The 15095-nt window shown below is 43.0% G+C and overlaps 1 protein-coding gene across 2 annotated transcripts in view; it reads left to right on the forward strand.

Moving 5' to 3' along the window:
• LOC104724443 (lysine histidine transporter 1-like) overlaps positions 11248–15095 on the forward strand; it is a 5170-nt gene continuing 1322 nt past the window's right edge. Inside the window, exons 1-6 of one of the 2 annotated variants that reach the window (XM_019231536.1) lie at positions 11269–11424; positions 12719–12879; positions 13043–13426; positions 13532–13647; positions 14490–14767; positions 14883–14988. In XM_019231536.1, coding sequence (XP_019087081.1) covers positions 11395–11424; positions 12719–12879; positions 13043–13426; positions 13532–13647; positions 14490–14767; positions 14883–14988 — 1075 coding nt within the window. In that variant the 5' untranslated portion in view covers positions 11269–11394. Of the gene's footprint in view, positions 11425–12718; positions 12880–13042; positions 13427–13531; positions 13648–14373; positions 14768–14882; positions 14989–15095 lie in introns of both variants that reach the window. The other variant, XM_019231537.1, reaches the window with a different exon arrangement.

Consider the following 15095-nt stretch of genomic DNA (forward strand, 5'->3'; position numbering starts at 1 on the left):
CTGGTAAACATGATGTTCGCTAGTTTGCTTGGAAGAACCATGGAAGTCTACATCGACGATATGCTGGTTAAATCTTTGATCGCAGAGCAGCACATCGAGCATCTCGCTGAGTGTTTCGATATCTTGGATCATTTCTAGATGAAACTGAATCCAACGAAGTGTACATTCGGAGTCACTTCAGGCAAATTCTTGGGGTATATCGTCACTGAGCGGGGGATAGAGGCAAACCCTAAACAAATCGAAGTCATATTAGGACTGCCGTCGCCGACCAACAAGCGAGAAGGGCAACGCCTGACCGGCCGCACTGCAGCTTTAAATCGCTTCATCACTCGATCAACAGATAAATGCCTCCCTTTCTACCAACTCCTCCGCGGAAATAAGGATTTTCACTGGGACGAGGAATGCGAGGCCGCCTTCCGGCAATTGAAGGAGTACTTGACTTGCCATCCAGTATTAGTCAAACCAGAAGACGGTGAAACACTGTATCTCTACGTCTCGGTCTCCAGTTCGGCTGTCAGCGGCGTGTTGGTTCGAGACGACCGCAGGGATCAAAAACCTATCTTCTATACGAGTAAAGCACTCAACGACGCGGAGTCACGATACCCCACGCTGGAGAAGCTCGCACTCGCAGTGATCATCGCCGCACGGAAGCTCCGACCCTATTTCCAGTCAAATTCCATCGTCGTGTTAACCGATCAGCCACTTCGAACTATCCTCCATAGCCCCATCCAATCCAGACGCATGGCGAAATGGGCAGTCGAGCTAAGTGAGTATGACATCGAATACCGCTCCCGTCCAAGCTTGAAGTCGCAAGTCCTGGCCGACTTCATCACCAAGCTATCTCCTGACCTCGACGACCCCAATCCTAGGGAAGAGCATTGGACAATGTTCGTCGATGGTTCGTCAACGAATGAAGGATCCGGAGTGGGACTCATTCTCCGGTCCCCCACCGGTGAAGTTCTCGAGCAAGCATTAAAACTCAAGTTCAGAGCATCAAATAACGAAACGGAGTACGAGGCCGTCCTTGCGGGGCTTCGGTTAGCACGAGGACTCGGAATGACACATTTGCAAGTCTTCTGTGACTACCAGCTCGTAGTCAACCAATTCAGTGGGGAGTTCGACGCCAAAAATAAGCGAATGGGGGCGTATCGGCAGTTGGTCCGAGCACTGTCCAGGGAATTCACGTCTTTTTCTCTGACGAAGGTCCCACAAAACAAAAACGCGTCAGCCGACGCCCTCGCAGCCCTGGCAAACAGCTCCGACCCTGATTTACGGTGCACCATCCCGATCGAATGCATCGACGCTCCCAGCATCGACCCCGACAATCAGATAGTAGTAATCAACGACGACTCAGTTCCGATGGAGGTCAACGAACCACTAGAGGATCTGACGGACGTCACGAAGCCTCCGGACGACTGGTAAATTGAGACCAAACTCTATATCTCCGACGGCGTCGTCCCACCAGACAGATGGGCAGCCCGACGCTTAATGGCTCGAAGTGCCAGATACATCCTCTTGGACGGGGAATTATTCCGCCGAAATGCATCCGGAGTTTTCCTTACATGCGTCACTCGGGACGAGGCCAAGCGAATCATGATGGAGGTGCACGAAGGCGAAGGTGGCAACCATTCTGGCGGACGCGCACTCGCTCTCAAAATAAAAAAGGATGGACACTATTGGCCGACCATGATGGCCGACTGCGAAGCCTTCGCGGCAAAGTGTGAAGCCTATCAGCGCCACGGGCCAATGCCGCACATCCCGCCCGAACTGCTAAACACCGTGACGGCTCCATATCCTTTCATGCGCTGGGCCATGGACGCTATAGGTCCTCTGCCGCCGTCAAAGTCCAAGAAATACGTTCTGGTGCTGACCGATTTTTTCACCAAATGGGTCGAAGCAGAATCCTTCACAAGGATCCAATCCTTGGACGTAACCAATTTCATATGGAAGAACATCATATGTCGGCACGGACTTCCATACGAGATTGTCACCGATAACGGCACACAATTCACCTCGATCATCACCAGACGTTTCCTGACGAAGTGGATAATCCGCCTCAGTACTTCGACTCCCCGATACACGCAAGGAAATGGGCAAGCTGAGGCCACTAATAAGTCGATCGTCGAAGGACTAAAAAAGAGACTTGGTCGAAGAAAGGGGGCGTGGGCAGACCACCTTGATGGCGTATTGTGGTCCTATCGAACAACCCCGCGGCGGAGTACAGGACAATCCCCTTTTTCCCTTGCATATGGTCTCAAGGCACTCGCCCCTGCCGAAGCAGGAAGTCCCGACACTCCGATGTACCATGATGGTTGGCAATCCCAAACTTAACAAGAAGATGCTGATTGACCACAACGATCTTGCCGAAGAGCTGCGCGATCAAGCCCTAGTCCGAGTACAGCACTACCAAGATGCAGCGGCTCGGTATTATAACAAGACTGTTCGTCAGCGGCGTTTCAACGAAGGCGATCTGGTTCTACGGGAAGTTTTCGAGAACACCAAAGAATTCAAGCCCGGTAAACTCGGCGCTCGGTGGGAGGGTTCATACCTCGTATCCAAGGCAGTTCGCCCAGGCGTCTACGAACTTGTAACCATGGCCGGAGAACGGATCAAAAACTCGATGAACGCAACCCACTTGAAGCATTATTACTGCTAAGTCATCTTCACGACCCTAACTAGGAGTTTTCGTTAATCCGAACTCCAATCATCTTTCCTTTGTAATACGAACTACGGTTGGCTTGATCCCCGTTTCGGGGTACGTAGGCAATTCCTTGTCTTTTTCAAGATTAAGTGAATGCAGCTAAGATATTAATAAAGTCTTTGTTTCGAATACACTTCGATCGGCAGTACGCCAACTTACGCTGAAAGTCGTTTGGATTAATTTCCATTACACTTCGTCTACAATCGTTATTTTCAAGTATAAATGGAAAATTTCCATTGAATAATTTGGATAATACGAGTGAGCAAATTCTTGATTGTAAATCGCCATTACATGCTTTGGAGATTTGACCGATTAATAAGATAAAAAAAAAGGGAGAAAAGAGCCGCAAAGGAGAAAACCCTTCCTTCTAGCGCGAGTTCTCTTGAAAAAAAAAATAACAAAAACAACAAAAAGAAATAAAAACCGCTCGTTTTCGGAGTTCGGCAAGGTACGAGGCCCACCATCACCGTTCTGGACGGTCCTGCAGCCGAAGTGGAGGACGAGGACCAGACAAATCGTCCTCCAAAGGTTCCCCCACCTCCACCTTGATTAGTTCGGCTCGCCAAAACCGGCGTGCCTGCCTTAAGGCCTCAAGTCTATCCGCCGGGACTTCGAAGCCATTAGATACCAAATCTTCCAGGAAGGTGCATGGGCCCTCGACCATACGCCTTTCGCGAAAGATTGGTCCAGCCGATTCCAAAAAATTGGCATATCGCCTCAACCTTTCCAGGGAAGACCGATAGGCCCAGATGTCCGTAATAAACGGATGCGCGGTATCCTCCAGAGGTTGGCAGTCGGCCTCGAGTAGGGCAAGCACATCCATGTGCGCAACCTGTTCCTGGCACGTCGCACGCGCGGCAAGCAACCGGGTCATTCGCCACTTCGCCAAGAAAAAACATTCGGCGATCATCTCGTTCAGAACCCGAACAGTCCCGTCCAAGCGGTAGAACCGACAGATCTCGGCGAGCCTAAGACGTCTTGCCGTAAGATGAGCCCCCAACCTATAGCGGCGAGCTCGGTACCGTCGGAGCTCCTGGCATATAAGACTCCCCTCTGCGTCAGTCATGTCGACGAAGGGGACAGGTGCACGAACCAGAAACGTCTCCGCCCGATCTAAAGCGGAGGGATTATCCGACGCTTCAGTACACCCGGCATTGCTCGCCAAAGCAGCTATTCTTTCCCGGACCCGTCTTAGCCATGCGGATCGAGTGGTTACCATCCTTCTGTTTCTTTCTCCCAACCCTCAACCCTATTTATATAGGGTCGTGGGAAGTAACCGCCGCTGAATCCACCAATCACAATACTGCGAAATTTTTGCCGCGTCCCGAAAATAATTCTCAAAGACCGCGTAACACATTTAATGCAGCGCGTCTTTTTATTTTTTCTAAAAAAATAAAAAATAAATATATATATATATATATGTAAATATATCAAACTGGGTTAAGTATTGGTATATACCGAACTCACTCTTCGTTGACACCCTGGCCAGGTGATCAACTCGCGTAACTACGCACTATTTTTCAGGATTAAGCTGAACCCAGAGTTGTTATTTCGCACCTGACTTTCATATGTAGGGACAAGCCGGACCCAGAGTATTTATTCCACACCCGATCTTTTAATTTAGGGATAAGCCGGACCTAGAGTATTTATTCCGCACCCGATCTTTTAATTTTGGGATAAGCCGAACCCAAAGTATTTATTTCGCACCCAAACTTTAGTTAGGACGGAATGGTTAGCCGAACCCAGAGAATAATTTCGCAGTCCGGCATCCGAACAAAAGCAAAGGAGATAAGCCGAGCCCAGTATCTCGCCCTCCGACCAAACGTATCCCGTTAGGGCTAAATAGCTTAATTTTTAAAGTTTGATTGATGTTTTCTACCATCGTTTGATAAATTGCCGGATGTAAGCCGGGAGACGTCTCGCTTCTGGTATATTCTTCCGCAATAAAAATAGCAAACTCTAAATACTCAAATAGCGTAATTCGCCTGCTACAATGCGGCTAAATCTTATTAAATACTCAAATAACACATGTTAATTCCGAACTGGTGCGCCATTCGCCGCGATCTCACGAACACTTGTCTTGAGTCGTTTTGGCATCGGCCACAACAGCTGCAACCCGGTCTTCTCCCAGTCCTCGGGGCGAGTTTCCAATGCCTTGGCCTTCTGTTCCGACTCATCCAGCAAGTCAATAGTCCTTTTCCTTTTTGCCTTAAGTATGACAACTTCAGATTCTAAAGTCTTCAGCTGGCGGTCAATCCTACCTCTTTTCATATGAAAGTACTAGAGCTCCTGGTTCAATTCTTGATGTGTACCTGTGATCTGCATAAGCAAAGTCAACAACGGATTAGTTTGGAAGCAGACATTGCAGGATGTCTCGTGATAGTTACCTGACAAAAGAAGGTATCGGCTTCAGCAAGCTCGGCATCATTAGCACGCCTGTTAATATAAAAAGGCTTGACGTTTCCCGGAATGAAGTCACCAATCAGGGTAGGATCCATGTGTGTCGGCTTCCGATCTGCTTCCTTTCGGCACTTGTTGCAGTACGCAATCAGGCATGGCGGCAGGGCCGCTATCCTCTCGAATCCATTCTCGATCCAATCTTTTGGGTGGGATTCAAGCATCTCAAGCTTGAGCAGCAATTCGCTTGCGCTTGTTCGAGTGCGGCGAGTCGATCGCGGTACTCCGTGTGACGGTCTTCCACCTGATGAAGAAATTCTTCTAGGTCACGTCTTTCTTCCGGTTTGACGCGGAACATCAGCATCCAAAGAGTTCGGATGTTCGGGTAGTAGGCCATCCCCCTTTCGATAGCTTCGGCATTCGAGAACGTCGGGACACCATTCCCGATAAGAGGGGATTCCACGCTGCTAATAGAGTTTGACATCGCTCTTATTTAAAGTTTTTCGAGAATTGTTTAGTTCGGAGACCGCGCCGGTTGATTTATATGTAACCTGGGGGGTGAAATTTCCATATTTTGTGCGAAATGGCAAAAGTGCAAATCTCGAGAATTTGTTGATTTTTTTTTTTCGGCAAAAGGAAAAATTCCGGCACAAAAAGAAAGAAGAAAAAGTTTCAAAAGGGAGAATGGGCCGAACAAGTCGGCAATGTTTTACAAGGGTATTCAAACCCATACTTAATAGAGTTTGGGACAAAAACAAAAAATTAAAGTTCAGCGTCCAAAGCATCGGTCAAATCGGCTTGGAAGCTCTCGGCATTGGAGCCATACGGATGGTAGACGGAGTCCGGAGCCATCGTTCCGGGGTGAAGAAGTCCGTAGCCCAGCTGATCAGGGGACATGACGAGGTCGTTTTCATTCAGTTCGAGGACGTCGATCGCTTGGATAGTTTCCTCGGCTTTGGCCTTGTTCTTATCAATCTCCGCGATTCGCTCCTCAGGAATAACGGCCCCCTTCTCGATCAGATATTGCACAGTTTCTTGTACTCCGGTAGCCTGGTTTAACAGGTCTTCCAAGGGGCGAATCTTCTCTTGTTCGACTAAATAAGCCTTGACCTTATTCAATCGAGTCTGCGCTTTCTTCGCTGTTCGCTCCACCTTTTCCAAACGATCCCGCCGAAGTCTTTTAACTTCAAAGTCGAGTTGGATTTTCAACTCGTTGCATGCTCCCTGCAGTTCGGATTTCTCTTCTTCGAGAGTAAGCGCTCGGGAATTCAGTTCGCCAATCCTCAGTTTGGATTTAGCGATGATACCATCCTTTTCAGCGAGAAGAGCTTCAAGCTCCTTGATCCTCTCGTCCTTAGCTTTGTTGGCAACTCGGATTTTTTCCGCGCATTCCTTCACGTTTTTAAGCTTGAATCCAGACTTTTTATCGTTTTTGACTCGCTTATCGTACAACTGAGTTAGTGTATTCATCCTGGCGGCAGTCTGTGAATTCAAAAAAAAATACGTCAGTCTTGCCCGCACAAAGTTTGAACAAGTTAAAGAAAATGATAAGGCTAACCATTAAGTGGGATTCGGCAACGTCAAGGAACGCTTGTTGGAACTCCAGTTCGTCCACTGACGGAAGAATTCGACTGGAGATCTTCCAGGTTCGGAAAAGTTCGCCTGAAGCATCACGACTTGTGAACAAAGGGGTATCACCGAAATACTCAAAGGCAAACCGATCCGTTTTGTCATTCTCTCTTGCCAGACGGAATCGGTCGGCAGATTCCAGTCCGGCGTCTTCAGCTGAGCGTTTACGGTTTATTGCTGGCTGCGGCGCCTTCTTTTTATGTTTCCTCTTCTTCCTTTTTGGTCCAGCTCCGAGCTGAGGAACATCTTCTTCATCGTTCGGAGGGTCGGCATTCCCTAAAGCTAGGGGAGGGATATCGCCTTTCGCAACATCGACCGTGTCGACGTCTTCTTCGGAAGCCCGAGTAGGATCTACGATGGTCCGATCCTGAACAGGATCAACATCAGACCGGTCCTGAGGAGGATCGATATCGGCTTCGATGGCAGCCTGGGTTTCTCGGCGAACGACCTGGAGACTGTCGGATTCAACGACACGTGACCCGACTGGCTTCGTAGTTCATCCCAGCGAACTCGCGAAACTTGGGAATGTTGTCCTGGGTTTGCCCATCGCTGTTTCAACACGGATACGGGTAATAAATTCCCACCGACGATTGTTCCCGGATAGTAGAGCATTCCTGACAGGGTGATAATCCGGAGCTAGACGTGTTGCGCAAAATGNAGGCGTATTTATAGAGTCGAATGGGCGGCAACCCTACGAAGAGTCATTATGACCTACGCGGCTCTTCGACTTCCGACCTAGCAGATGTGACGCAAACAACACGTGTCATCCGGACGGTTCACGTTGAAGTGGCGCGAGAATCCCGGANAACAGGATCAACATCAGACCGGTCCTGAGGAGGATCGATATCGGCTTCGATGGCAGCCTGGGTTTCTCGGCGAACGACCTGGAGACTGTCGGATTCAACGACACGTGACCCGACTGGCTTCGTAGTTCANTTTAGCACCCCCGACATACCGAACTAAACCAGAAAGACAATTTGGTTATTTAACTGGATTTCCGGTTAAGTACTCAGTTAGGTCATTTAAGTCCACTTCGGATAGAAGAANTCCGGAGCTAGACGTGTTGCGCAAAATGGACGATCTGGAAGCAAGACATGAAAAAGTTAAAATTGGTCAGAGGTGCCGAAGTCAATTAGAACGTACTGGAAATATAAAATCTACCAGGATTTTCATTCCACACTCTCCGATGGAAACCCAATGGATTAACGAGCGAGTACTGATCGACGCGGACATAAAAGTAGTGGTTCGCCCACTTCTTGAATTTGGAAACTCTTTGACCAGCAAGGAAATTGTGCGCCGGTCTCATATTCACTTCCTAGCGATGCGGACTCTTTGATTACTTGAAATTGGATAGTTGCTCAAAGCATTGAACTCCAATGTTAACTCCGACTTCGGCTGCTATGGTAAGGGCAGCCATGAAGTTACAAATGGCTCTAGGGACAAATTGGCAGATCGCTATCCTGCGTCTTTGGGCGTAGAGTGATATTAATGCTGGGATTGGGAATAGGAGGCGACATTCAGTAAAATAACTCTCGTACAAGCATATGTACCCTTTCGGCTGGTTCCAGGGGTGCTGGTCGGCTCGAGGAATCAGAATTGTGACGTTGCTGTTAAATAGACCGCATGCGTTCAGCATGTCGTTCACGGTTTTGATCGAACTCAAACTCTTATCGCCTCCAATTCGTCCTTTATGGTTTAACAAAGGATCGATATCTTCGATTGAGATTCCTAAAGGCGCGAATCGGTCTTCTTCTTGCGACAACACATCTTGAGTCAGTTCGTCACTCCCGTCTTCATGACGAACTGGTAGAGGAGTCTGTGATGATGAAGCTCCAGCTGAGCAGCGAGTTAGAAGAGATGGGATTTCGGAGCCCGATCTACTGGATTCTCCGATCTACGCGACGCGTCTGGAGGTGCGACGAACTAATTGTCCGCTTTCGCTTTCCGGCAAAAAAGAGAGATCCGAAGTGCCCGCCATGATGTGAGTTCGGAGAGTGCGGAAGAAAAATGGAGATAAATAATTAAAAAGAAGAGAGTTCGGAGCAGATTACCTTTCACTGTTGGCAGAAAATGAGAAATGACGAAGGGAGGAGGCGTATTTATAGAGTCGAATGGGCGGCAACCCTACGAAGAGTCATTATGACCTACGCGGCTCTTCGACTTCCGACCTAGCAGATGTGACGCAAACAACACGTGTCATCCGGACGGTTCACGTTGAAGTGGCGCGAGAATCCCGGATAAAATCAAATGATTCTTTATGGTCTAGATCGGATATTCTCTTTTCCATAGTTCAAAATATTCAAACTGAATTCCGAATATTTAGAACTGGGGGGGGACTAATTGTTGGTGCGGGATTTAGCACCCCCGACATACCGAACTAAACCAGAAAGACAATTTGGTTATTTAACTGGATTTCCGGTTAAGTACTCAGTTAGGTCATTTAAGTCCACTTCGGATAGAAGAAGCCCAGCCTCGAGGGTGAAGAATCGACTTCCACTTCGCCCGGCGGCCGATCTAACAGATAGAGTAACTTTCCTTATTTCAGTTCGTCTGATAAGGAAAGTTAATATATTGTGCGATTTATGAATATGTATAAAGGGGGAAAGACTTCTCCATTGTAAAGCATCGATCATTGAATACAATTATTGAGTTCTCTTCTTGTTCTTAGCAATAGAAACCCTAGTTCTCAAAAGATCAACTCCCTTTCTTCTAACAATCAAAGCTTAGATTGATTTTCTAGAGGGTTTATTTTACTGAATTTGTTTTCCCCCATAAACAAATTCATTGTGGAATTCAGTTTCTACACTTTTGACTTTTAAAAAAGAATGAAAAACAAAAATAATGTTTTTGGTTTTTTGATAATATGTTTAGCGTTGGAGAAAAGTGAGAGGAAAAAAAAAAGCTGAACCTTACAATAAGGTTGAAACTCTACAAGATTCGATCGNGTTAGAAGAGATGGGATTTCGGAGCCCGATCTACTGGATTCTCCGATCTACGCGACGCGTCTGGAGGTGCGACGAACTAATTGTCCGCTTTCGCTTTCCGGCAAAAAAGAGANTGAGAAATGAATGTCAATGTTCGACTTTTCTTTCTCCTAAAGAATGATATAGTTTTAGTCTATGTGTATCATTGTATGCAAAGTTTTATTACCGAGATTGGGATTTTCTTTCAAATTCTGTCATTCTCTATCCATCGTCCTTTAGATCCCCACATCATTTATGACAATTTACTTGAGTTTTTGGGATTGTGTTTAGGTTTAGTTGTGTTTATGCGAATTATCATTCATTTCAAGATGAAATCATATTATGAATCCTATGTATACAAATTATTAAATTCTGATATTTAATTATCAAGTATGATTTTTTAATAGTATAAAATCATACGTCGATGTGTTTCCCTTAAAGTCACAATATATAAATGATAGTAGTATATATTTCAAAACCAATAAAAAGAAATGGTTTTGTCTGAACACTCACAAGTCTGAACTGATATATTAATAATGTCTGAATTGAGATATTAATGTATACATTTTGACAGAAAGCAAAAAAACTTACAAAACGACGTTTTGAGTATGCTCAAAAATATCAGTGTTGGATTGTTTTCTGTTACAAGTTGGCGGCGGTCAACGCTAAACATATTACCAAACGCATTTTCCAGCGTTTCTGTTACATGAAAGTCATTCTCATTATTCTCATTTTATAGTATTATTTTTCTAATATTGCTTATTTATTTCTTATTAAAAATATATACTACTATAATATTTTCTGGTAGTAATTTAAAATCCAGTGTTCACGTATTCATTAAAATTCAAATATTCGACCAAATAGCCGATTCAAATGGTTGGGTCGACTCTGTGACTCTATTGTATGTATACTGTGTGGACCGACAATAATTAAGATGAGATCATCCAAGTGTGAACAAAGAGAACGGCTTTCTTCTCCCTCTTTATTCTTTAGTCAATATAAGATCACTTATAAAGGAAAACATATATAGCTTATACATTGAAGAGTCATTACATCGACACACATGTATTTGAAAATATATTAAAATAAATACTCCGTGACTAGATTAAAGCGGTAGTGCGGTACATATCTATAATTTATCCAAGTTTACAAAACATACTAATTGCGAGTTAGACAAAGCTTCACTTATTAAAGTCTATCATCTAATCTAATTACTACACATACTAAGTTTGCAAAACATACTAAATTCGAATTAGATAAAGCTTCACTTATTTAAGTATAGTAGCATCTAATAAAGCAAACGCTCTTCTCTTGTTAGCCAACCCTATTTAAGTTACGAAACTAGCTAGGGATAGTACATACTCCGAAATTAAATTCATAATTAATTAATCATCCAGTAGATGAATTAGTTGTGAGTAATAATAATTTATTACGACTAATTTTAAAGATTAATGTTAGCTAGGTTGAATATATTAGCAGAGTCCAGCTCACAAATCATGCCCATCACCACAAGTAGTTTGTGAAGTCAAACAAAAACTTCCACTTTTTTTAATTTTCTCACTTTCTTTCTCTCACATAATATTCAACTAATTGTTATATATAATCTTCATGAGCAGCTTTATATATTGAGCATAATATCTCTCAGAAGTGTGAGAACTTGTTAAGCTCTTCTTCTCCCCTTTTTATCTCTCTCTTTCTCTCACCATGGTAGCTCAAGCTCCTCAGGATGATCATGTTAGTCTCTCTCCCTCTCTCTCTCTCACGACGTTATTTATTATTGTGATTCAGATCTTCATTTTTATTCGTAGTTTCCGATAATCGATCTTCATTCTTTTTAATAAATAAAAAAGATTGTCGTACGTCATTTTAACTAATTTTTGGTTAAAGCAAATTGGAATGTTGAGTTCTTCTCTTGGGGGAAAAAAACAAACTAAAGATGAAAACTGAGTCTCATTATCGAATGATAAACAAAAATATTTCTTTTGTTTTGAGCACGGGGCTTCTTATAATATTTTTTCTTTTCCAATGGTTTTTTTTGCAAATATTCAATTTTCTTTCGATTTTTAGAAAATATCCAGAAAATAAATAAATTGTGGTGCTTAGTGCTTAAGAGATAGATGTTGAGAGAATTTAAGAAGTTGAAGACAGAAGTAATTTATTGTAAGCTATTTGACTTGTTGACTTATAATTCTCTGACTTCATTAAAAGCTTACAATTTTTTTCCTTCAATTTCAGAGGTTTAAAATCCCTTAATTCAATTCTTTAATTTTTTCCTTCAAATGATGAAAATGAATTATTACATTAAAATAAAACAAAAAAAAAATTGAATCCACTAGTTCGTAAGTTGTACTTTTCATGATGAAAATGTACTTTTTGTTCGTAAGTTTAGGATATTAACTTTAAAGTACGGTATATGGGTCAGTTTCTAACTTTTCCAAAATCTATGGAACTCTGAGCTTGATTTTCCTTTTACCCCATTTTTTTAGCCAACCAATCACAGCATATATGATTGCTGACTTTTCTTCCATTGGATTTGTAGAATCAACAAAATCGACAGATCTTTGTTTTTTTTTTTAGTTTGGTCTACCAACCTTAAACCATGTTTACACCAAGGGGATCTTCAAAAGTCCACTCTTATATTTTTAGTTTGTTTTTTCCTCTTAACCTACAAATTATAAAACTATCAAACTTTTCATCTTCAAAAATCATTTTTAGTAACCCACATATAACCGCTGACTTTTCTTCCATTGATTTTGTAGATTTTTTTAAAAAATTTTAATTGTTCACTACTTCTAATTTTGTCCTTCACCTTTTGCACTTACTTTTCTAGTCTTAGATCCGAACTTTATCAGTATGGGTCAGTTTCTGACTTTTCCAAACTTTAGGGACGTTTTACCAAACCTAAAATTTTAGACCAATAGATCTTCCAAAATCCACTCTTATTTATACTTTTACTTTATTTTATTTTTGTCACCGTAAGTCCCATCATTGACTTTTCTTTCATTTTGTAATTTGTGTGAAAACAAAGCTGGATAAGGAGGAATTAGCAAGACAAAAAGAAATCGATGATTGGTTACCAATTACTTCATCAAGAAATGCTAAGTGGTGGTACTCTGCCTTTCACAATGTCACCGCCATGGTCGGTGCCGGAGTTCTCGGACTCCCTTACGCCATGTCTCAGCTCGGATGGTAAATTCCCCCAAACCAAAAACCGGTTTATTTTACCTTAACCGGATCAATCAACTATTAACCGGTTTATTTTACCTAAACTGAATCTATGAAATATGAACCGGTTTATTTAACCTAAACCTAGTCTATCAAATATTAACCGGTTTTTAATTTGTTAATTCAGGGGACCAGGAATTGCGGTATTGGTTCTGTCATGGATCATAACACTATACACATTATGGCAAATGGTGGAAATGCACGAAATGGTGCCAGGGAAACGTTTCGACCGTTACCACGAGCTCGGACAACACGCGTTTGGAGAGAAGCTCGGTCTTTATATCATCGTGCCGCAACAGTTGATCGTGGAAATCGGCGTTTGCGTCGTTTATATGGTCACGGGAGGCAAATCTTTAAAGAAATTTCACGAGCTAGTTTGTGACGATTGTAAACCAATCAAACTTACTTATTTCATCATGATCTTTGCTTCTGTTCACTTCGTCCTCTCTCATCTTCCCAATTTCAATTCCATCTCTGGCGTTTCTCTTGCTGCTGCCGTTATGTCTCTCAGGTGAATCACCTAAACCGGTTCGGTAATTTAAAATATTGAAATTGGTTTGGTTTTGTTTGGTTTTCGTCCGGTTCTAAATCAATTTATTTTTGTTTTTGTTTTTAGCTACTCAACCATCGCATGGGGAGCATCAGTGAGCAAAGGCGTTCAAGAAGATGTTCAATATGGTTACAAAGCGAAATCAACGGCCGGTACGGTTTTCAATTTCTTCAGCGGTTTAGGTGACNGTGCCGGAGTTCTCGGACTCCCTTACGCCATGTCTCAGCTCGGATGGTAAATTCCCCCAAACCAAAAACCGGTTTATTTTACCTTAACCGGATCAATCAACTATTAACCGGTTTATTTCACCTAAACTGAATCTATGAAATATGAACCGGTTTATTTAACCTAAACCGAATTTATCAAATGTTAACCGGTTTTAATTTGTTGATTCAGGGGACCAGGAATTGCGGTATTGGTTCTGTCATGGATCATAACACTATACACATTATGGCAAATGGTGGAAATGCACGAGATGGTTCCAGGAAAACGTTTTGACCGTTACCACGAGCTCGGACAACACGCGTTTGGAGAGAAGCTCGGTCTTTATATCATCGTGCCGCAACAATTGATCGTGGAAATCGGCGTTTGCGTCGTTTATATGGTCACCGGAGGCAAATCTTTAAAGAAGTTTCATGAGCTAGTTTGTGATGATTGTAAACCAATCAAACTTACTTATTTCATCATGATCTTCGCTTCTGTTCACTTCGTCCTCTCCCATCTTCCCAATTTCAATTCCATCTCGGGCGTTTCTCTCGCCGCTGCCGTTATGTCTCTCAGGTAAATCACTTAAACCGGTTCGGTAATTTAAATTGTTGAAATTGGTTTGGTTTTAGACCGGTTTATTTAAAACTCGGTGTTCTTTAACTTATTAACCGGTTCTAAATCAATTTCCTTTTTGTCTCTAGCTACTCAACCATCGCATGGGGAGCATCAGTGAGCAAAGGCGTTCAAGAAGATGTTCAATATGGTTACAAAGCAAAATCAACAGCCGGTACGGTTTTCAATTTCTTCAGCGGTTTAGGTGATGTAGCGTTCGCTTACGCGGGCCACAACGTTGTCCTTGAGATCCAAGCAACAATCCCTTCGACGCCTGAGAAGCCTTCAAAAGGTCCTATGTGGAAAGGAGTCATCGTTGCTTACATCGTCGTCGCTCTTTGTTATTTCCCTGTGGCTCTCGTCGGATATTATATTTTCGGAAACGGTGTTGAAGACAACATTCTCATGTCACTTAAGAAACCAGCATGGTTAATCGCGACCGCCAACATCTTCGTCGTGATCCATGTCATCGGTAGTTACCAGGTCTGTTTTTTTTCTAAACAAGAGAACTTTTCAATACTCAAAGTCGACAATTCAGTCCTGGTTTAGTGAACCGTTATTAACCAGATCTAAACCAAAAATATTGGTTTTGTTGTAGATATATGCAATGCCAGTATTTGACATGATGGAGACTTTATTGGTCAAGAAGCTAAATTTCAGACCGACCACAGCTCTTCGGTTCTGTGTCCGTAATTTCTACGTTGGTAAGTAAAATAATTAAATTTCTCGTTTATTAGTTATTCATAATTCTATGTCTATTTACATTTTTAAAACTACAAATCTGATCTTGTGTTTTTTTTTTTTTTTTTTT

Source organism: Camelina sativa, chromosome 11 (assembly GCF_000633955.1).
Source record: "Camelina sativa cultivar DH55 chromosome 11, Cs, whole genome shotgun sequence".
Taxonomy (NCBI): domain Eukaryota; kingdom Viridiplantae; phylum Streptophyta; class Magnoliopsida; order Brassicales; family Brassicaceae; genus Camelina; species Camelina sativa.